Below are 22,289 nucleotides of genomic sequence, written 5' to 3' on the forward strand. Positions count from 1 at the left end.
CTAATTATTCAATATTAGTTAAATAGGTCACTGACATTATTATTTATCACGTCATTCTGTGTCCCCCTGGGAGCATAAAAGTAATTTATTTGAGATCTTCACGTAAATCTAAGCGCTAATTTTAAATAACCTGTCGACTTAACTTTGATCACCCTGTATATAAGCCTTGATTGTCGACAATGTTCCGAGATAAGAAACCATTAAATATATACCTGTTCAGGTTATTATATGCCTAAATGATATTTTCAATTGTACTTATTTGCACAACCAGGTTTGCTACAGCTATTCATCACAACACTTCCTACTTTTTGATACCGGTGTTTACTGTAACAATGTAACCAATGTACGGTGTTTTTTCAGCGCATGTTACAGGTACACCCTTTAATGCTTAGAATGAAGGTGCTGAGAGGATTCGTCGCATTCTTCATCGTCGCAGGTAATTTTAGTTCTGGCTTGTGCTCATCAGTTGCTGTCCGTAGTTAATGCCGAAACGCTGTCATGTCTTCGAAGAAATTCGTCCAGGAGCTGAGTAAGAGGCTATGTGGTCGCACATCAGAAGGAGACCTTATTTCCCGAGGGGCTTCATGAATGTTTTTCTCGGTAATTTTCAAAATTTGAACGTTCTTTTTACAGACGGCTGCCGAATAGTTAAAAAAACAGATAATTACGGACACAAGGAACGACGTGCTGCGTTTTGTTCACGTACTTCAAATACATAAAGTAACAATTTTGCTGGAACCGTCAAATTGCAAGGAGAATGGCTGTTTATGCCATATTAAGCGCTGCAAAAACAAATTTGCCGCCAAAATGCTTTTTTAAAACTTTCCCCTGTACGTGTTAGTAGCACTGTGGGAGCCTGCACGTCTAATCACCAATTCCTATATTATAGTCGTAACCCATTCTAAATGAAATGCAATGTTTCAGCCAGTCCAAAACTGTTCAAAAGGTAGGGATTAAAATTAATTAATTATGTCATGTTTCGTAAATGTTGTGGTGCTTTGAGGAAAAGAAAGAACGGTGTCTGGGTTCTTGTTCGTTAAGTTTTGAATAGGAGCTCTCGCAGTCTGAGAGCTGTGGGCTTAAGGCCCAAAGCGCTTAGACCTAATCAGGGCTTAAGCTGTATTCGCAATGCTTACTAAAGCCACAAAATCGTTTTTAATGATATAGGACATGCGCACCATCATGCAAATGTTTTACACCAATGCTTGGTGAAATTGAGCGTATAACTGATCAAGCAGAGCTTTATGATTGCAAATTTCTTCTCCGGCAAAACGCTATTGCTCAAATACAAGGAACAAAACATTATCCGCTTCTACCAGGTAATTGACTTGCCTGCAGAAGAATCGCGCATACAGGGGAAAAGTTAGTGCGCATTGAACACCTCAACAAAACAAGGAAAATTTGTTTTCTTGTAAACAAAATGTGAAACCTAAACTTTCGAGGATATTGCTGTGTGCAACAACCATTTAGCACTACGAGTCAGCTCATAGGCAAGCATCAAAGTTAGATAACAAACCTGCCTTTTGGGTTCATTTTTGTTCTATCGTTTCATCAGTCTCTTAGAACAGAACCCAAAAAGCTCTCTACAAGGGGAAAAACTCCACATAACGAAAGAATTTGGTGATTAAATGTACTCTGAAGTAAATTCAAAATTTACACAGGCAACTATTGTTGTCAAAAGTTCACCCTAAACAAGAGTTAGCTACAAAGTATATTGGCCCGGTTTTCCTGCTTTTCTCGGTAGTCATATGGTGAGGAGATTTCAGTATGTAACATTCCGCGGTATATTCTTTTGGAGGCCGTCCCATTAACAGATGTACTCTAAAAAACCGCAATCTGTACAGCTATTCAGAAAGCCTGCTTCGGAAAGCTATTGAGAAAGCCTGACACCCATGGGCTTCCATGGGTGTCAGTGCTGAGGGAGCGAAAATAAGCCTCTCGCCGAATTATCCCAGCATAAAGTGGACCAAGGATGGTCCTGGCATAGTACCTCGAAATTCCGAAGCAAAGTCGTTTCTTGACCTTTGTTCAACCTTCCACTTCACCCAGATGGTAACACAACCAACTCGATGCACTGGAAATTCGGCCAATATTCTTGACCTTGTATTAACAACGTTTCCAGAAGCAATAACATCATTGTCAGTCCTACCCGCACTTAGCGATCATGCCCTTCTTCAATTTGACCTAAATTTTGCTACTACCCGTAACCCCAAAAAAGTAAAACAGATACGTGATTATTTCCGAGCGGACTACGAGAGCATAAATACCGAATTATCCTTATTCGTAGAAGACTTCTTAGAAAATTTTTCTTCGCGGTCATTAGAGAAAGACTGGTGTCTTTTCAGAGACAAAGTAGCCTATTTATCTAGCAAGTATATCCCGCTTCGTTGCATAAAAACTAACAGATCCCCGTGGTTCAATAAACAACTTCAGCGACTAGCAAACAAAAAAAAGCGTGTATTCCGTCAAGCCAAACACTCTAATCTTCCAGAAAAATGGCAAGATTATCATCTTGCAAATCGCAACTATCTCCGTGCTTTGCATGAAGCGAAACATGTTTATAACACACAAACATTTCCCGAAATGCTTAGAAACCAGCCACGTCAATTCTGGAAACTTGTCAATGCTCATCACGATGATGTTATTACCATTACATCAAATGATGGTGTCATGCTTTCCGACGAACAGTGTGCTTCCGCGTTCAATGACTTCTTTGTTAAATCATTTTCCAACACCCTGCACCCACCGAACCCTTCAGTTCATAGTCATCAATTTTCGAACATGCCTCCGGTTTTTATAGATCCATGCGGCGTTGCTAAAATAATTGAAAATCTTAAACTTTCCTCAGCCGCTGGCATCGATAATATAAATTCTAAGTTTCTCAAAAATACCAAAGAGTACTCCTCAATAATTTTGTCAAAAATTTCTGAACAATCTTTACTAACAAGCACCCTGCCGTCTGATTGGAAAGTGGGGAAGGTGGTTCCCGTCCATAAAAGTTCAGATAAGCACGTTGTCAAAATATCCGCCCCATTTCACTTACAAGCATTCCGTGTAAAATTTTAGAACACATTTTATCATCCGAAATCGGTCGTCACTTGGATTTCAACAAGTTCTTTCACAATTCTCAACATGGGTTCCGTAAAAATTTTTCACGTGAAACTCAGCTAGCCTGCTTCACACACTCACTTCATAGTATAATTGACCAGGGTTCCAAAGTAGAATGTGTATTCCTTGATTTTTCCAAAGCTTTTGACAAGGTATCACACGAACTACTAATTTTAAAACTAAGCAAACTCAACCTCGATCCTAACACCTTTGCCTGGTTACGTAACTTTCTTACAAACCGCTCTCAGTTCGTGTCTGTTAACCAAGTTACGTCTTCTTTTTCTCAAGTCCATTCAGGTGTTCCTCAAGGCTCTGTTCTTGGACCACTGCTCTTTTTAATCTACATTAATGATCTTCCTACCACAGTACAGTCTTCAATTAACCTGTTTGCTGATGATTGTGTTCTTTACCGCGAAGTTACAACTGATAATGACTCTGCTATACTCCAGTCCGATATTAACGCAATCGCTGCATGGTGCAATGACTGGCTTATGTCTCTTAACATAAATAAATGTAAAGTAATGCATGTATCCCGTAAAACAACTGGTAGTTTTATTTATACCCTTCAAGGTAATCTTCTGGAGACTGTAACATCGTATAAATACTTAGGCGTCTATATATCATCCAATCTCTCCTGCGAACCGCTTATTAACTACATAACAAATAACGCTAACCGCACGCTGGGCTATTTAAAACAAAACTTTTCTAATCTTACGTCCTCGCTGAAACTACAATTGTATAAAACTCTAATACGACCGAAACTTGAGCATGCCGCTTCTATTTGGGACCCTGGCCTGGCATCTTTAACTTGAATTGTTGAATCCGTTCAAAACCGTTCTGCGCGTTTCATCCTTTCTAATTATCACCGCACAGCTAGTGTATCAACCATGAAATCAAGTTTGCTCCTACCCGATCTGTCATTACGCCGTCAGCTTCAGCGTTTGTATTTATTTCATAAAATCTTTCATCACGACACACTCCACGATTTGCTCCTTTCAAGCCCCTCGTTCATATCGCGTCGCTTAGATCACCGCCACAAGGTTGAACCCATCCAATGTAACGCTAATGCGTTCTATCACTCGTTTCTACCCCAAGCAATAAACCACTGGAACCACCTTCCCGAGCCGATAGTTCTAATTCGTGACAATCATTTATTCAGATCTGTTGTGTCAACTTACATTTGCAGCCAGTCATGAATGTGTCATTTTTTTTTCGAACATTTGTGCCTGTTGTTGTCATTTTGCTGTATTATTACCTACTATCATGTTTCACTTGTGCTACGTTAGCGCTTGCTGATTAGATGTCAAAAATTTCCGGAATATGTACCGTTTTTTTTTTTCATCTGTTAGTCATTTTATTTACGTTAGTTTCGCATCGTTTACCTGCTGTTATGTCACACAAGACTGGAACTTTACTGCTGCATTTTGTTGCGAACTTGGCCTGATCTTATTTTTCTTATTTTTCTGTTCTCATTTTTTTCCTTCCTTGCTGTGTCTGCTCCTTATTGCATTGTTTTGTTCCCACTCCCCTCTGTAACGCCCTACCCGGGCCCTGAGGGTAATGTAAATAAATAAATAAATAAATAAATAAATAATCTGATCCCTGGAGTAGGCTGCATTGCCAATCTACAGATCAAATGCACTACGTGCGGTCTATAGCGTCCGCCAAAATAATCAAACACTTCACGCCCAAAAAGTCTTTTGATGAAAACTCCACTTTAAATAACGTGATACAGCGAATAGCAGATACACCAGAATCTGATACAGCGAATAACCTTTCATTTGTAAAAGTAAGCCGTCAGCAGAGGGAGGAATCAAACATTGTTGCCGCCACTCAATTTAATCCATGAAAGCAACGTTGTCGCCACGAACAATTTTAATAAGACGCTTGAATTTTGTGAAGCTACCAGTTTTTGTGAGCCGCGGCGGCTTCAATTCGGGGTTGTTCCGTTCTCCCGGAGCGCGCAGAGAGCTCTACAGGTTGCTCGTTTTTGGTGTTTAGCAGTATGGACCGAAATTACAGTTCCCCACGTGCTGAGAAGTGCAAAAATATCATGAAAACCCGTTCATGGTTTCTACCGCTGGGGAAATGAAAGCGCCTACTCTAAGAGAATGTTTTACGGCTGATTAGCCTCAAGCAGCGCTGGGACGTTCCCGTCTTCTCAACGTGCTCTTTCAGTGGGCCTCGAATGGGTGCGTGGCGAGGAGGCGTTCGAAAACGGACCACGGCAATCAAGCACAGGTAAGTCATAAGGATGAGTAAGTTATTGTAAATCAAATGCAAAAGTGTAAAGTCACTCAGTGTTGCAATGATTATGTTCGGCAATTTTCACTGCACGGCTATTAACTACTTCTTCAGCCCCTCATTAACATCATACGCTCGGGTAAACCACTGCCGAACGCCCACAAGCCGCGTCACGTTGCTAGGTTCACCAATGCACACGTCAGGGTGAGCAGTAGGTAGAAAAAATGCGGTAATTTTATTGCGGAAGTCGGGAACAATGCTGACGAAACGGCTGTAATGGCGACGGCCCGTGACGTCCTTCAACAATAGAGCGTAGGCTCCCGGAGTTAATTACGCCCGTAATAAGGCTGCACCAAATGCCAGAGAGGCGGTGACCGACATTTCGAGAATCACTGTTAGTTCAGCGGAAGGGTTAAGCGCATTAAAAATTGCTGTGCTAGCGAGCCGAGGCAGTGTAGAGCGAATAAATGTCCTCTGCACGTTCTCCGACAAGGTAATAGCTGGGAACTAGTTTTGCGAGAAATATACGGAATTCTGGAAGCTCCTACCCATGTGGTCTCCAGGTTTTTTTTACAAACTACGCGCAGGGGCGGAGGGGGGGAGAACTCGTATTCCTGAGGTCGCAGCTAACGTCATTGTTCGAGTTGAGGGAGACAAAGTAGCGGACTGCCCAGACGACTTTTGGCAAATGTTGCTCGAATTAAGGGCGCGCAAATAGAGGGCAAGGGATTCCGCGATTTTATAAATATCACATCCAAGGCACGTCCTACTGCGTTCTGCTTAAGTCTACCGCTGTCCTTTCAGTGAGGCGCGGCAAGACTGAATATACAGAGGAGCAGGGGTGTATATGTGCGTGCCCCGCTTTGACACCGGCGCCATTTTTACTGCGGTCATTCAGCGGGTTGTCTTAGTTGGTTGGCCGACGCCAGTGTTGTACGAAACGGCGTTCCAAGGAACAGCGTTCCTGGAACTAGTTCCTTTTTGGAGGAACAGAGGAACGCCACCGTTCCATTAAGGTCGGTGGAACTGTAACGGTAACTTGTTAGGGTTATGAAGGAACGGCAGGAACGGCGTTCCTTCTGCAAACGTTTCATTGCCAGGACTTGGCTGTTTTGAATGTGAATGCTCGAGTACAAAAATCCAGAAGTCGCTGTTGCGTTTCTCTTCTAACAAGCTGGCCAATTTGCCTGCGCCCTTCAGCGGAACGTGCTTCCCCGCAGGTCAAAGGCAGAGGGGTAACCAGCAAGCGAGCCACAGCTTGTGCTTGCTTTCATGCCGGTCGAGCTTTCGAGCTCGTGCTTGCTCGTCGGTCGAGCTTGTGCTTGCTTTCATGCCGGTTCGACGGGTGAATAGCGCAGCCGGGAGAATACTTTTCACTTTTCATCGTTTTTCTGGAGGGGCCCAGATGCGCGTCCGGGAAAGATTGTCTAAGTCCGAGCGGCGCTACATGTCCCTTGTGAAACCACTGTATTTGTATATTGTCACGGGTAGTTATCGCATCAGAGCGCGCGACGCGCAGTTGCGTTGCTGTCGAGGGAGTGTCGCTCGCTATTAGGTCATTCCAAGGGTCACGAGCTATCCATAGGGCTGGGCTGTACTTCTCCTAGTTACAGGGTACGCACTCAGTATCTGACGGGAGTGGGCTGACGGAGTGCCAGGTCCTTTTGTATTGCACGCATCGTGTTGACAAAGGAAGGGAATTTCGTCATCGTTGGGCATAGTTTCGTCGCGCCGTATAGGCAACACCTGAACGAGGCCGCCCCAACATGGACGGCAAGAGTTCTGAGTTGCTTTAATTGGTCTGTTTCAATCTGTGCTTTGATCTTTTACAGTGGAAATGCTGCACCCATAGTAGACGAGCACCAAAATCGCAGTTAGACATGTCTTGAGTTTGTCCGGTGCTCCCTGAAAAAATTCGTGTAGGAGCATTTCTTTGCATTCTTTTTATCTCCAGATAATTGGCTGCCGGCGGTTTTCCTATTCGTGTAATATACGTAGATCCATGTGAGCTTTACATTTCTCCCTTTAAGTCGCCTGAGGAATATCCGACACCATGTCTTAATTAAAAGTGAAATGTAACGTTAATGTAACGACACGTTCTAATATTCGAAGTGGAACTGGAATGCGTTCCTTTCGCAATGAAGGAACTTGTAATGGGAACTTGTTTCAAAATTCTGAAGGAATGAGGGACGAGCTTTTGTTCCTGTTTTAGAGAAATGTGTACAACACTGGCGGACGCCTTTTGGTGCCAATGCAACTGCTAGCTGCACAAGAAGGCGCAGCCAGAATGGCTACAGTTATGGGTTTTTGCGGTTCCTGAAACTCAAGCGAGGGAATGCCAGGAAGCTTTTTCGAGGTCCATAGAAAACGGTTCATCTGCTTCTGTGCTCGCCTTCTCGAAGTCTCCGCGTGTCTAGTGTCAAGTTCCTCTTCAACAATGGCTTTCGTAGAGTTATCTGGTCTTACGCATTTTTATGTGCTGTGTTCCGCAAAGAAGTATCTTCGCGTTCTTCCCCTCAGTCAGCGGCATGCAGGTTTACTCCGTCGCACTCGGAAAGGCAAATGCTCCAACCAAACTCAGCCCACCATATTGAGAATTTGGGCCCCTGTGCCGCGTGGCCAAACCGAGAATATGTTCTGCGTTGCCTGTCACGAAGGAACGATGTACTTTGGAGAAAGACATGTAGCCAGCTTGCCTTCCAGAGTTTGATTATGTTTTATTGAAGGAAAACTCTCTATGAACTTCTTCACGCTTGAAAATTATTGTGGCTCTTTGTGAACATTGAAATGCTACGCATATGGAGACGCGCTGTTATACCATCGCCGGCAATAAGAAGAACGAAGGTTCCCACTTTTGCCTTGCTAATTTCTGGCCGGTTGTGACGTCGAAGTTTCGGGAGGGAATGACTTAACTTTTACTTCTGGACGCCTTGCCAGTCTCTAGTTGCGAGCGTCTGATTTTAGGTAACGGTGGACAACAGGGTGCTCCAAAGTGAGTTTACAATACTCCAGATACCATGAATTACCTGATTGACGTCGGAGAGAACTCAGTTTACGGGGTAGTTCGTCACGTTAACGCAAACGGCAATGTGCAAAATTCCGCAGCGCTTAGAATTTGAGGGTTTTTTTATTGCTACCCCATCGCTGCCCAGTACAGCTCCAATCCTGTTAATAAGATTGGCGCCCCTGACATAAATGGCAACGAACCGGATCATCGCCACTAACGTGAAATTTAGGAAGGGGCTAAGCATGCAGCGTATGAATGTATTGAAAGATTGTAAGTCTCTCTGTTGCCACAAGGCGCGCGCTCATATACGCGATATCCCAATTACAAATACGGAGGAGAAGTGAAATTCGAAATGGATAACGGCAAATTGTAAAAATAAAGCGATCCCAGAATGAAATATAAGCAAGCAAGCAAGCAAGAAAACAAAAAAAAAACGGTTGTCCCGGTGTGTTATTTTAGTACGCATTTTTGACCACGTAGATGAAAAGATATATCGCGAGACGTTGGGAGGTGAGCGCCCCAGTATGTTATTAGTACGCGTTACGTTCTAGCCAGAGGCGTTCCAAAACGAGTGTCGCGGTGTTTTAGTACCGTAATAGATGAGAATGCGACTACATGAGACGACGACGTGAGATGTCGACATCCCGAGTCCCTAAGGTGAATCGCCCATAAAACGCTGGGGTGAAGCAGGGAGTGCATTTGGCATTCCATTTACTGGGATTGCTTGTCCTGCTGTCTTTCTATTGCAACGAGGCGTAATTACGGCGTATAGCGCACACAAATTAAATCCGAATGTAAAACAGGCTTTCCACAGCTTTCGTTAGTTTTCGCAAGTAGTAACTGTAGCGCCTCCTTTTCTAGCACATTCCCCCTTCCCCGAACGGTAATCTTTGGCCTCTTTTTCGCAATGATGCCATTGATCAAGTCATTTCTTCCTTTCAACGCGCGCCATTCACAGCGGCCCCATTTGTTTTTTTAGGCTAGTTACCAGGTGAGTCGATTTACAAGGAGCGTGAAGTTACTAAGCGGCAGCACTATATAATAATAATAATTAAAAATCACAGTAAACACAGCGACACTGCACCGATCACCGCAGACACATAAGAAAAAAATACAGGATGACAAAAACTAATCAGAACTACACAATCCTGATAAATAAATCCTTATACTCGGAAGCCCGAACCCACCGCGGTGGCTCAGTGGCTAAGGCGTTGCGCTGCTGAGCACGAGGTCGTGGGTTCGATTCCCGGCCGCGGTGGCCGCTTTTCTTATGGAGGCGAAAAGCAAAAAAGCCCGTGTGTACGAAATTTCGGCGCACGATAAATATCCTCAGGTGGTCAAAATTAATCCGGAGCCCTCCACTACGGCGCGCCTCATCGCCTGCGTTGCGTCGGCGCGTTACACACTAAAATACAATCAATCAATCAATCAATCAAACCCGAACTAGCAATACAAACAAAGCAAAACTAACTACTAAAAGAAGACAAAGAAACGAAATGGAACACACTCTCACAACACTAAAACCGTTCTTATGATCTGTGAATGCGAAAACATTGATTTTCGACCCAACAACGCACGGAGCACGACTCACCACCAAGAGATCCACACCACGCCTCATAGCTTTCCCGTTCAAATACAGGCACGATTTCATTTTCCACGTAGCTGTGCACATCTCGGCGCAGAGTTTTAGGGGCGAAGCCCCTTAGGAACTCGGGCTGTCGGCGTCTCCGGTCGTCGTCGCCGTTTCATGTATCCACAGTACTACACACCAGGACACCCGTTTCACAACGCCTAACGCTAAAACGCAACACGTTCTAAATGAACACACCGGCCACTTGTTTTGCAACACATCGCGCTACAACGTTTCATCTCCGTGGGCTAAAACGCGTGCTATCGGCCTTCCACACCCCAACTGTTTTCAGTGTTGTTTAACGATACGTGTTCTTGCTCGTACGACATTTTTCCAGCTATCGCTTTGACGTAAGAGGCCTTAAGCTCCAACAGAACGACAATGCAGAGCAATCTTCCTTTTTGGCTGCTTTTGACAGCTGCCACCTACGCATACCTTTGGGTTGGCACGGCGTATATTTATTTTCAGGGCGTTGCAGGGGGCGGCAGAAAGTTAGATGGGCAGATGAGATCAAGAAGTTTGCGGGGATAAATTGGTCACAGTTGGCACAGGACCGAGGTAATTGGAGAATAATGGGAGAGGCCTTTGCCCTGCCGTGGGCGTAGATAGGCTGGTGATGATGATGATGATGATGATATTTATTTTCCGTTTGTAAGTGCCCTGATTCGCAGGCCTTATGCTTCAGACAGCGTAGCGGAAAATGTGCTTACGTACAAAAAAATACAAAACTCTCACTAATCCCACTAGGTGGCGTAAGTGGTTTTTATTGGTTGTTATTCTCGGCTCACAACTGAAATCGGAAGTCATTTATAAGTCTTCACTAAGTACTTTCTCTTGCGTAGGGCCTTCCGGAGGTACTCGAAAAGTGAATGACTCACTGGTTGCGACAACTGCTCCTGAAACTGGTAAGGTCAGAAGAAGTATAGTTTTTTATCTACCTGGAGCGAAATTCTCAAGATAGTTAGCCCTGTAGCAAACATTGCGTTCACCTACGTGCTTGTTATGACCTGCGGATGCGAAGTCATTACCGCCCAAATGAAAGCCGCCTGGTGTTCCTCCGAGTGGGTAATCTGCCTTCACACACAGTGGGAGTTGTACCACCGACCGGGAGATTCTAGGGTCAGCTGAATCTTCTCTCATCAATGCCATTGAGTGGATAAGCAAAAAAGTTCGCTCCTTATCCTGGCCTCGCAGCCAGATTACAATTTGTGTATCGGTCGTGAGCTTCCGACAGGAGCTGTCGTCATCACTGGCCAATAACCACGTCAGCGATAGTTGTGGGGGGGGTATGCTGACGTTGCAGCTAAGTGGGAGTCTGGTCGGGACAAGATTGCGAACACAGGTGAGCGCGTGTGTTATTATTCCTGCCTCACGCCGTATCACGGGGTACATTTATTGATCAGCCTGACAGCGTTCTAAATAGCGCCAAACCGATAGTATGGTGAGCTGCTCTGGCAGGTATCCGGCGCTTTCTAGATCAAAGGCCACTTCATGCAGCCATTGAGCTGTAGGGGAGCGACGATACGTGCTCGTTTCGTATTCCGGAGGGCCTGGTTTCGATATCCATTTCACCATAAAATATTGTATTTTTTTTCACTTGAAATAGTTAATCTCGCCCCTCGTTATGCCATCGACATGTTAGAGAGCCGTACAGCTCCCAAGGACACCGGACGACAGCTTCTCGGCTCGATGGGTGATTCCGCAACTTCGTACAAAGTGTGTATATCAATTAAATATTGTGATCAAATGTCTCCACGCGTTTATATAGATAAGTTCAATGGACCAGTTCAATTACAGTAAAATCTCGTCAAGTCGAATTCCACGGGGACGCTGAGCAGTTTCCAAAAAAAAATCGAAATATTCAAAGTGAGCAAAATTAATGGATTTCAGGGGGGAGGGACTAAAAATATTATTTGGCCAAAACAATCTAATAACCACCTGTTTCTTACCTCTGAATGCAGCAGCTGCGACTCTCTGTTCCAGCCCGCGGACGTGGCGCAGGGAATCCTCTTCGCCCTCTTGAAAGCTGAAGAAGAGACGCGTCACATTCACATTAAGGGTCACATTCGCATTCACATTCACATTCACATTACTTCAACCACACAAAATTCCCCCAAACTTGAATTTCACAGTTCAGGGTATGCATGACTAAGCGGTAGCGTTCGCGGATTTTTCTCCAGTACTTAGCAAAGTGACTTTTTTATGCTCTTTTACTTTCAGAACAAGAGTCCATCCATGCTTACGAGCCAAAACACAATGAAGAGCACATTTTTACTAGAATCCGTAAGTAAAGGAGGTTTATATCCAAAACACAAACAACTACAATACCGGCTGAAATTGGTTCTCGGAGAAGGTCTTCCTCAGTTTCTATAATTTTAATTGTCGGCGACTGTATTATAACCGTACCTCGATACCAGCCAGCATCGTATTCTCAATAATCAATTTGCATTTGGATGCTTCAGCATAGGTCTTGTTTTGTAGCCCTCGGGTTTTGCGCGGATTGATATATCACATCTGCTACCACAGTCCACGGAGATATAGGTATTGTGGCCTTCGAAGAAAACTGTTTTTCTAGAAAACAGTTTTTCTAGAATATTCCCTGGCAATAACTTTTGCGGCTTCAATATCCCAGAGATGCAAAAAAAGGTTCACCTAAATAAGAATAGAGAAAGGAAAACATTTTAATGACCTCGAATGTGAGAGTAAACCCTAGTCCAGAAATCCATCAGTCGTCTTGTCCCGTGTCAAGAGGAGAGTGTGGCCCTCCGGTTTACAACTGGTCAACAGTGTATCCCACAGCTTAGGAATGGAACGGGTGGATAGAGGTGGTAGCGCTCAGTTGTGAGCGCATTCCATAATGATATGCTAAAGGGCACCTAGGTCTCGACAAAATTTGCGTAGAACAGCCTACTGTGCCGAAACAATAAGTTCATTCGAACTCGGAGTACGTACGCCCTGTTTGTAAGTTTGTAATTTTTGGAGAGTTATTTCATACATTTTGCTGAGGAATGGGTGAGGACACGGTAATTTTTGTATGGTGGTCCATTAAAATTGAGTAATATCCTGATAGGTGAGCCGTGGTGTCATAGCTTTGGTGACCTCGGGTGCTCGGTGGGCAGTTCGCGAGCCTTTTGTTGGGCGAAGGTGTTGCCCGTTACACTGCGTGGGCAAGTGTCCGTGCATTGTGTGAGAGCATTGTGTTTCTACGAGGGCAACCAGCTGAGTCATATTTATAAGAAGCGTCATATAAACCTTAGTACAATGCGTTTTTTGCATGTGCGGATGCTTAGAGTTTACCCATGCCGCTTAAAAGATTTCTACTGACAGGAATTACAGGCGCCTCCATGCTTCGTATTACGTTCTGCTTCCTATCTCCTTCCCTATTTAGTGCGGCACAACCACTAAAGCGAGCACAGGACACGCCTCGGAGCCCTCAAAAGATTCCCAGACGTGGGTAACCGTGCGCCGTAGTTAGATATGGCCGCTAAGAATCATGTCGCCCAGGTATTCCGGCTGCAAACCGAACAGATTTGTTGCTTGAACTTTAATAAAGCGAAAGCTTTGCGTTCTGTAAAAAACACAGATGCATTTCCCCATAGACCAGTTGGACAAAACGAAAGCTCTGATAAAAAAGCTCTGACACGCACGAAGCATGCGTGAAAGCGGGCTTCCATTGAGTCAGAAGGGTTACTGGAAGATCTCAATAAAGGAACGGCAAGCGTCATTCATGAAGAAAAAGTACCATAGTATACCGTTAGCCCGCGGGCCACGAATCGGTATGCGCACTTTCCTGGGATTGGACAAAGATTTTGTGCTTCCTTCATTTGTGCTACCTTCATTTGGAAAGGCTGGTAAAGTTCATCTCACACTCTGTCTTTTGCCCGTGTGCGTCCAACAATACGTCTCTCATCGAGTGCCTTTATCTAAATTACAACTCACAATGCGTGTGCAAACCTTGCAAAATTATTGTGTGAAAACGTTTTTCAAATATTCGCATAAATTGTGAGTTTCGCTCACGGGTTTTCTGACAGTTGTCCTATGATGCGAATTTTCAGCACCTTCATCGTGTTTTCAGAGTAAAACAAAGGCGAAATTAATTCGAGATTTAGAGTCTGGACGCACAGCCCTCCCTAAAACCGAATAAGTTTGACCTCACAAGTCGTACCTTCACCACGCATGTTCTTTTTATTTCAGGACGCCAGTTCTCCTGTCCAAATAGTGCAGTGTGCGACTACCACTGCAAGAGTCGCGGCCTGCCGGGTGGAAAGTGCAGACACTTTTTTAAGTGCACGTGCAACAAATGAAGACTTCTTCCTGTATGAGCGACGCTAGAACCACTCGCGTGTCGGGATGTTAAAGCAAATAAACTTGAAGCAAGTTTTATTGTTTTCCTTTTCGATTTGTTTCGACACATCCCCTAAGGTGTTCCTTAAATGACGATTGTTCACCACGTACGCTACAAAACATTGCCCCTATGACTTCTGTTATATTGCTTTGATAAGGTAAAACACCACTTGAAAAAACAATGCACATCCAAGATAAAATCTTGGGTGCAGTTCGGGAATTTTCGCACTAACGCGGTGTTTTGCCCAAGAAAGTGCGAAACATGAATAAGTGGCAGCATGGCACGGTCGCTTCGGGTGCGTGGGTAGGATTTTTCCCTTCGAAGTTTTGGGGAAAGAGCAGTTTTATTCTATGCCTATCCAATCGAAATATCTGGTTTGCAATACGATCAGAGCAGCGGCAGTACGGAGGCAAACAAGTTCCTTGAAGACCATGGGCTCACTGTTTAAGGGTCCAGTTTTTCTTGCTTCATCAAACTTGCTTCATTAGGTTCTCTCCTTTCTCGTCGGCAAAATGTCCACCCACGTCAAGAGCGCCGGCCACTTCGTAGAAATTGTTTCCGAAGTACCGATCGACCCTGGTGACAGACTCGTCTATTTTGACGTCGTGTCGCTTTTCACCAACGTCCCTGTTTCCCTGGCCGTTGCAACCGCCACAAGTACCCTTGAGATCGACGACAGCATGAGCTCCATCCAGGGCGGGCCTCAGCGTCAGCGAGATAACGCAACTTCAGCACTTCTGCTTGCAAAGCACATATTTCTGCTACAAGCAGGAATATTTTAGGCAAATAAGTGGGACTGCGATGTGGGCTGCTATTTCCGTAACCACAGCGAAACTGCTAATGGAAAAAATTGAAAGGACCACTCTGTAAAATTTCCCCGAAAAGCCCAAGGTGTCCCCGGTATGTGGACGACTGCTTTTGTATCATCAAAAAAAAACAGCAGACAACCTCCTGTCGCAGCTAAATTCGATCGAACCAGCCATCCAGTTCACCAGGGTAAAAGAAGTGAACACCACCTCACCATTTCTCGACGTTTTGATAAAAGCACAGCCAGAACGACTAAATTTCACAGTGTACAGGAAACTAACCCATATCGGCCACTACCGGCAATTCGATTCCTGCCACCCAAATTCCTACAAATCATCTGTGGTCTCAGCTCTCCTACTTAGAGCCAGAACTGTATGCTCAACAGAAGGGGACAGGAAGAAACAAGAAAAAGCCGTAATCGCTGACCTGAAGACAAAAGCATACACGAGCGACTGCATACGACGCGTAAAACGCCGTCTCCCGCGATCGGTCTGCAACCAAGGAAATTCCTGTCTACTGACGCCGTCGCTCAACAACCCATCTCCTGTCCCCACCATCTGCCCCCACCCTCCCCCCCAAACCCTCTCCGCACGCCGACCCACCCGTATTTCCCTCCCCTATGTTAAAAGAACCAGTGAAACATTATCCCGCATTCTTCCCAAGGAAGGCCTTGTCATCTCCCACAAGCCAGTGTCAACTCTTGGGCGGCTTATACATCGACATAAAGAACGGCCGCCAAAAGAAAAAGCCCAAGGCCTTGCCCACAATGTCCCGCTAGATACGTTGGAAAGACCGAGAACTTCCCGGTACGCCTCCTCCAACACAAAACACGACGTCCGCAAGTCGGACACTCATATTGTATAAAAATGGGAGATCCGGAGCACTTTCGGAGCAACTTTTCTGCTCTGTCTGGAGTAGACGCGTTCCAATGGCAGATCTGGAGCAACCAAATCCTGTTCCAATGGCAGATCGGGAGCGCCGTCGCAGCCGAGATCGCTCCGTGGAGCAAGAAACGTTGGCCCGCCCAAAATCGGCGGAGCCGGCCGGAACTCGCTAAGGTGCATACTTCTGAAGCGTGACGTCGCCAACGTCGCCGCCGTCTGCGCTTCCGGCCAGTGCTCGCTTTCTCCAACGTTACTGGATTAACGTTGGCTTTCTCTGCCTCCTCCAGCTGCGCAGCGCGGAACCAACGCGCCCGCGGGGCCCCCGGGAACCAGACAATTTCGGGGAAGGAGCGACGAAAAGGATGCTGGGGATTTCCGGTTCCCGACACGTTTCGGCGCTTTGCTCCGGCGGGAGCGGCTGCGTTCCAAAGCCAGCATCGGAGTACCTGCTCTTCGCGGAGTCGGCGCGCTCCGCTGGGGAGCACGGTGACCGCTCCGGATCTCCCATTGGAATTCAACATCAGCGCAGTGCATAGGCCGAGCACTGCGAAAAAGCTGACCACAGGATTAACTTTGACAGCGCGCAGGTGATTGGCACGGAAACCAATTGCTCACAAAGAATACTTCTTGAGTCCTGGCAGATACAAGGAAACCGGCAAGGCCTGAATAGATCCCTCGGAGCACTTCCCACCCTCTACGCCTACGGCCTCCGACTCGCAAGGGCAAGATTCCAGTAAAAAGAAAATCAAGACACCTTATACAACCGCTGGTTCTTGTCGTATACAGTCATCCCTGATGAAGGAGCCGACTAGCCTCCGAAACGTTGGGACAACTTTGAATAAACGCCCTTGGTTCGTGTATTTTCCTTTTCCTCAAGTTCCTCAAAAAAAGTTTCCTAAAAACAATTACAGGACGATCACCTTACTGTCAGTCGTCTACAAGGTACTTACAAGGTAATCGCTAACAGAATTTCTGCAACCTTAGATTTCAGTCAACCTAAAGAACAAGCAGGGTTCCGTAAAGGATATTCAACAATGGAACATATTCACACGATCAGTGAGGTGATAGAGAAGTGCGCTGAGTATACTGAACCCCTATATATAGCCTTCATAGATTACGAGAAAGCATTTGACTCGGTCGAAACCCTAACAGTCATTCAGGCATTACGGAACCAGGGGGTAGATGAGCATTATGTAAGAATCCTAGAGGATATCTACAATGGGTTCACAACTACCATAATCCTCCATAAGGAGAGCAGTAAAATAACTATAAGGAAGGGCGTCAGACAAGGAGACACAACTTCCCAAATGTTATTCACAGCATGTTTACACGAAGCATTCAGAACATTGGATTGGGAAGAGGGAGGAGTAAGGGCTAATGGAGAATACCTGAGTAACTTCAGATTTGCTGATGACGTTGCCTTATTAAGTAACTCGGGGGAGGAATTGCAAAGCATGCTTACCGCACTATACAAACAGAGTGGAACCGTGGGCCTGAAAATTAATATGCAGAAAACTAAAGTAATGATCAATAACCTCTGGAAAGCACAGTGGTTTGAGATAGGTGACGAGGCCGTGGAAGTAGCGAATATATGTACTTAGGCCAAGTTGTGACCCCTGGATCCCAGCCATGAGGCAGAGATAATTAGAAGAATAAGAATAGGCCGGAGTGCATAGGGCAGGCAATCTCAAATAATGAATGGCAGCCTACTTCCATTGTCCCTGAAGAAGAAAGTGTATGACAGCTGCATCTTACCGGTATTCACCTACGGGGCAGAAACTTGGAGGCTCACTAAGAGGGTTCAACTTTAATTGAGGACGACTCAGTGAGCAAAGGAACGGAAGATGATAGGTGTAACGTTAAGGGACAAGAACAGAGCCGAGGGGGTAAGGGAGCAAACGAAGGTTATGTTCATATTAGTAGAAATTAAGAAAAAGAAATGGACGTGGGCAGGGCATGTAATGTGAAAGGAAGATAAGCGTCGGTCATTAGGGGTAACAGAGTGAATCCCTAGAGAAGGCAAGCGTTGCAGGGGGCAGCGGAAAGTTAAATTGGCAGATGAGATCAAGAAGTTTGCGGGGGTAAATTGGTTGCAGTTAGCGCAGCACTGGGATAATTGGAGAATAATGGGAGAGGCATTTGCCCTTGAGTGGACGTAGATAGGCTGGTGATGATGATGATGATGAAGTTTAACCCAACCAGACAGAGTTCTGTCGAAGATGTTCGCATTCAAGTTATCAGGTAATGGCTGTATTTTTATTGTAAAATCCCGTTAGAAAAAAAAACCATTTTGGGCACGGTTCATATGAAGGTGCACCAAAAGGACAGGTAGCGCCTGTCTTGTCGGCTTTGTTGTGTTCGTCGACTTTTAGCTCTAAAAACCATGTCGCAAACAAAATTTTATCTTTGCAGTAAAATGCTCCTTCTTGTACTCTTAGTACACACGAATGGCTATTATCAAGCAAAAAACTCTGACGAAATGTATACCTCTTGTACGGGAAAAATAAAGGGTGTTGAGGCGCCTATGAATAAAACAGTAAACACTCATTACCAGTTGTTGTTGATATAGTCTGTACCATTTTCCGCTTCCGGAGGGATGGGGAAGGGGCACCCATCCAGACCTCCGACTCCCTGAGGAAAGCCGGACATTGCCTCAAATTCTACTATGTTCTGGGGCATTTCACTTGGGCTTATCATTCCAAACCACTATTCTTCCAGTACGGCAATGACTGCATCGCAGAATTCTCGGTATATACCGTTCACTGCTGAGCGGCCAACACCCAAAATATGAGCCACGCTGCGGTCTTCCGCCATCGAGCACAGCTTGTACAGGCCAATGCCGACGGCTTTTTCAACGGCAATAAAATCGCGCATGCATGTGTTTTGTCTCTCAAGAAGAGGGCGCAGGCTCTCCACTATAAACCGGAATGTTGTTTGCGTCAAGCGGAACTGCTGCTTAAAGCCGTCAACGGTGTACTGCGGCACTGTATGCTCAAAGCACGTCGTTTGGCGTGAATAGCTTCACGTTTGCGCTTCAGAGTGCGCGTAGAAAAGGCAGATGCCGTCAACATGTTGATCGTCACGAAGAGCTGCCGTTTGAGGGTGTGTGTTCGTCCTTTGGCGCCATCGATGTCGGTCTCCAACAATGTAATCAAAAGGATCGGCCCTCCAATCAGTTCGCTGCCCTAGTTATAATCACTCGGCTCATCCATGAGGACGCAGCGCCGAAAGAATTATAAAATGAATTAGCTGGCACTCGCAAGCAAGGGCTCAAAGTATACAGTGAACTAGAAGTTCAGTGAAGCTCAGACAAATCACAAGGAGGATGACTGTAAACATCTGCCAACGGTAGCCAGGTTAGGCACGGAACATAAGGCGAAAAAGCACTCCGTAGTTGCTGTCTAATACAAATATGTAAAATTATTTATTCCTTGTTTAAAAACCACAACACGCATGGTTCCTCTCTAAAATTATAATGAAGATCTATTAGCCGCAAATATTTTTGTTATTGTGCATGCTTTTCCACAGCGTTACTTCAATGGTGTGTCAGCTACGCAAACTACATAATGGTGACCGGGGGTAGCTGTGTCTCACGAGTGCCACTCCTTTCCCCAAAATGTCTTTTGAAGAGAGGGACGGGGCTTAGTTTAAAGAAGATCCAGCGTTGCCGTCCGTCACAGAGATTAGTCAGCTTGTCGTGGGGCTGGGGCAAGATGCGGCGTCGAGGCGGTTGTGGCCGAGGATATCCTTTTAGGCACAGAATGATGGCTTTCGACGGTGACGCTGGATTGTTGGAGGGGACGCCCGGCAGTTTTCCCCTGCAGCGGCGGTGTGCACGATTGTGTACGCAAATTTTGAAACTCCCGCTCCCACCACGCACCCATCGCAGAGGCGCAGAAACGCTGTGCCCGCGTTCGCTTATGTTTCCGGACTGGACCACTAGCGCCATCAGTCTTCAGCAGTTGAAAACGTTGGCGTAAACTGAGAGCCAGCATGGATGCCGACTGTCGCGAACAAGCCTTCAAAACCGTAGGATTGGCAATCCCACCGAGCCTTAATGATTGGCTTTATCCAGGCAGCTCCAATCAGAGCGAAGAACAGCGCCTGCTCGTCGCTCTACGAAACTTCGTCGAGGACTCTGGTCTTCACCATTTCCTTTAATTCCACACCCAATTGGATGTACCATAAGATGTATCCTACTTTTTTCCCAACTCCCATTACCTAATCCCTCTCCCCTAGACACCCAAATTCGCTAAAGCGTAACATGGCGTCTTTGTATCCCTTGTACATAAAATAAACGCGTGTTACCACCACCATGGATGCCTCCTCCTTCTATGGCATGGAGGAAGAAAAAGTTAGGAGGCGGCATGACGTCACGCAGCTAGCCTTCGCAAGCCCAGCTCCGTTGAAGCCGCTCCCTCCGTCGTTTCTCTTTCTCAAGCCGCCGAAGTCGGCTCAGCACGTGACCTCCATGGTCGGGTGGGCAGGCGGCGGCGGCGGCGGTCTCTGACTCCGGCGCTTTTCTCGTGTTTGGTTGGCGATAGCTTTTCCCCGTCCTTCCTGCATTTGTCTGCTCGGTGATCTTATGCCCGCGTGCGGGCAGGAGTGCCGCGTATGTGTGAGAGACAAAAGCCGTGGGGAAAAAACCAACATATATCAGGCTTCGCGACAACGGGCAGCAGAGTAGTTTCGAGCAGACGATATTGAAGAGCTCGCGATAGCGGCGCGATGGGGTCACGTGGTGCAGTGACGCCTGGGCCGACTTCGATTTTACTTTTTATGTATAGGCTTCACGTTTCTCCGTTAGCGCCGTCTCCTAACTTTTTCTTCCTCCATTTCTATGGGAGCGCACGTGAGTAACCTCAACTTTTTTTCAGATTATCGAGGCGCAAAGGCCATTAGAGAAACTAACGTTGCATGAAACACTAGCGCAATGTCTGGTGTTCTTTTCTGGGTAAACATTATTTGCAATAGCCTCAAGATGAATGTTTGTTGTACTGGTGAAATGTTGCGTGTACAATTGTGTACATGGCGCCTTAGGACGGGCAATTCAGCTACATTTTCGTCTTCTGTATTTTCTCGTTCGTAGCAAATTGTGTCGTTCTTAACCTTTTGTATCATACCAAAACATTGTGGTTTTTACGTTTTTATGTTTTAGGCATTGCTGAGCACTGTAATCGTCGACTGAGAGCATCTACGAGCTCAGCCGAAGCATTGCTCACCAGGATTGCGGACGGGAACGCATCAGATGCAGATTTTTCGGACGATGAACTGGATGATACTCTCGACGCAGTTGTAAGTAGCGTTTTGCTGGTTTCCCCAACCTAGTTTGCGGCAGTTTCTAATATTCTAATTCATTTATTTTAATTTTAACCTGCGTAAGTTGCGAACGAGAGCACAGCAGAGAACAGCAGCAATGAGGAGGATACTCCACTGCAGCCGGCGCGTAAGAAAAAACTTCAAGTGAAGTTGATCAGAAAACACTTCACGCCAATTGGAACAGATTGCGCCCTCACCGCTGCACACGGGTCAGCTCCTTTAGAACCGCTGGAGTATTTCTCAAAATACTTTCCAGATAAGCTTTTCTTTGAGCTCGCGCACTTCAGGAATGTGTACGCCTTGAAGACAGCCGGAATGGAGCTCGGAGCCACACCAGAGGAAATTAAGGTGTTCTTTGGAATCCTCTTGCTCATGGCCATCCTCGAGATGCCTCGTGTTCGAATGTACTGGCAAGAGGGCACCAGAATTCCCTCCATTGCTGATGCCATGTCAGCAAAGAGGTTTTTCAAGTTGAGATCAATGCTGCATGCGACTGACTCTAATGCCCCAGTCAGTCCCACAACGAACAAGTTTTGGAAGGTAGCGCCGATTGTCGATGGCGTGAGGGAGCGATGCCTTCAGCTTGAGCCTCTTCCCAATAACAGCATTGACGAGCAGATGGTTCCATTTACTGGAAGAGTTGTGGCGAAGCAGTTCGTGCGAAACAAGCCTAACCCCGAGGGCATCAAAGTCTTTGTCCGTTGTAGTTCCGATGGAATGGCCCACGATTTCGAGCTCTACCAAGGAAAGGGAACCGGGGTGAGTGCTGACCATTCACACTTGGGCCTTGGAGGGCCTGTAGTCATGCGCCTTGTGGAACACCTTCCACATGGTCTCAATGTTAGGTGTTTCATGAACAACTACTTTTCGTCTGTTCCACTTTTTCGAGAATTGAAACTTCTTGGAATTTTGGCGTCTGGAACAATACGATCCAACCGACTGCTT

General features: G+C 45.8%; 2 protein-coding genes across 2 annotated transcripts in view; both read left to right on the forward strand.

Moving 5' to 3' along the window:
- The first annotated feature begins 361 nt into the window (after positions 1–361).
- LOC144137561 (uncharacterized) lies at positions 362–14,366 on the forward strand. The gene is made up of 5 exons (XM_077669489.1): positions 362–436; positions 5,287–5,349; positions 10,832–10,894; positions 12,210–12,272; positions 14,184–14,366. The coding sequence occupies exons 1-5, from the start codon at positions 364–366 to the stop codon at positions 14,291–14,293; spliced, it is 372 nt and encodes a 123-aa protein (XP_077525615.1). The 5' UTR covers positions 362–363; the 3' UTR covers positions 14,294–14,366.
- Positions 14,367–14,846: 480 nt separating this feature from the next.
- Positions 14,847–22,289, forward strand: part of LOC144137549 (uncharacterized) — a 62,207-nt gene continuing 54,764 nt past the window's right edge. Inside the window, exon 1 of the mRNA XM_077669480.1 lies at positions 14,847–15,042. Within this exon, the coding sequence (XP_077525606.1) occupies positions 14,847–15,042 (196 nt within the window). The remainder of the gene's footprint in view (positions 15,043–22,289) is intronic.

This window comes from Haemaphysalis longicornis, unplaced genomic scaffold (assembly GCF_048455015.1).
Source record: "Haemaphysalis longicornis isolate Haplotype H1 unplaced genomic scaffold, Haemaphysalis longicornis Haplotype H1 scaffold_40, whole genome shotgun sequence".
NCBI classification, from domain to species: Eukaryota; Metazoa; Arthropoda; class Arachnida; order Ixodida; family Ixodidae; genus Haemaphysalis; species Haemaphysalis longicornis.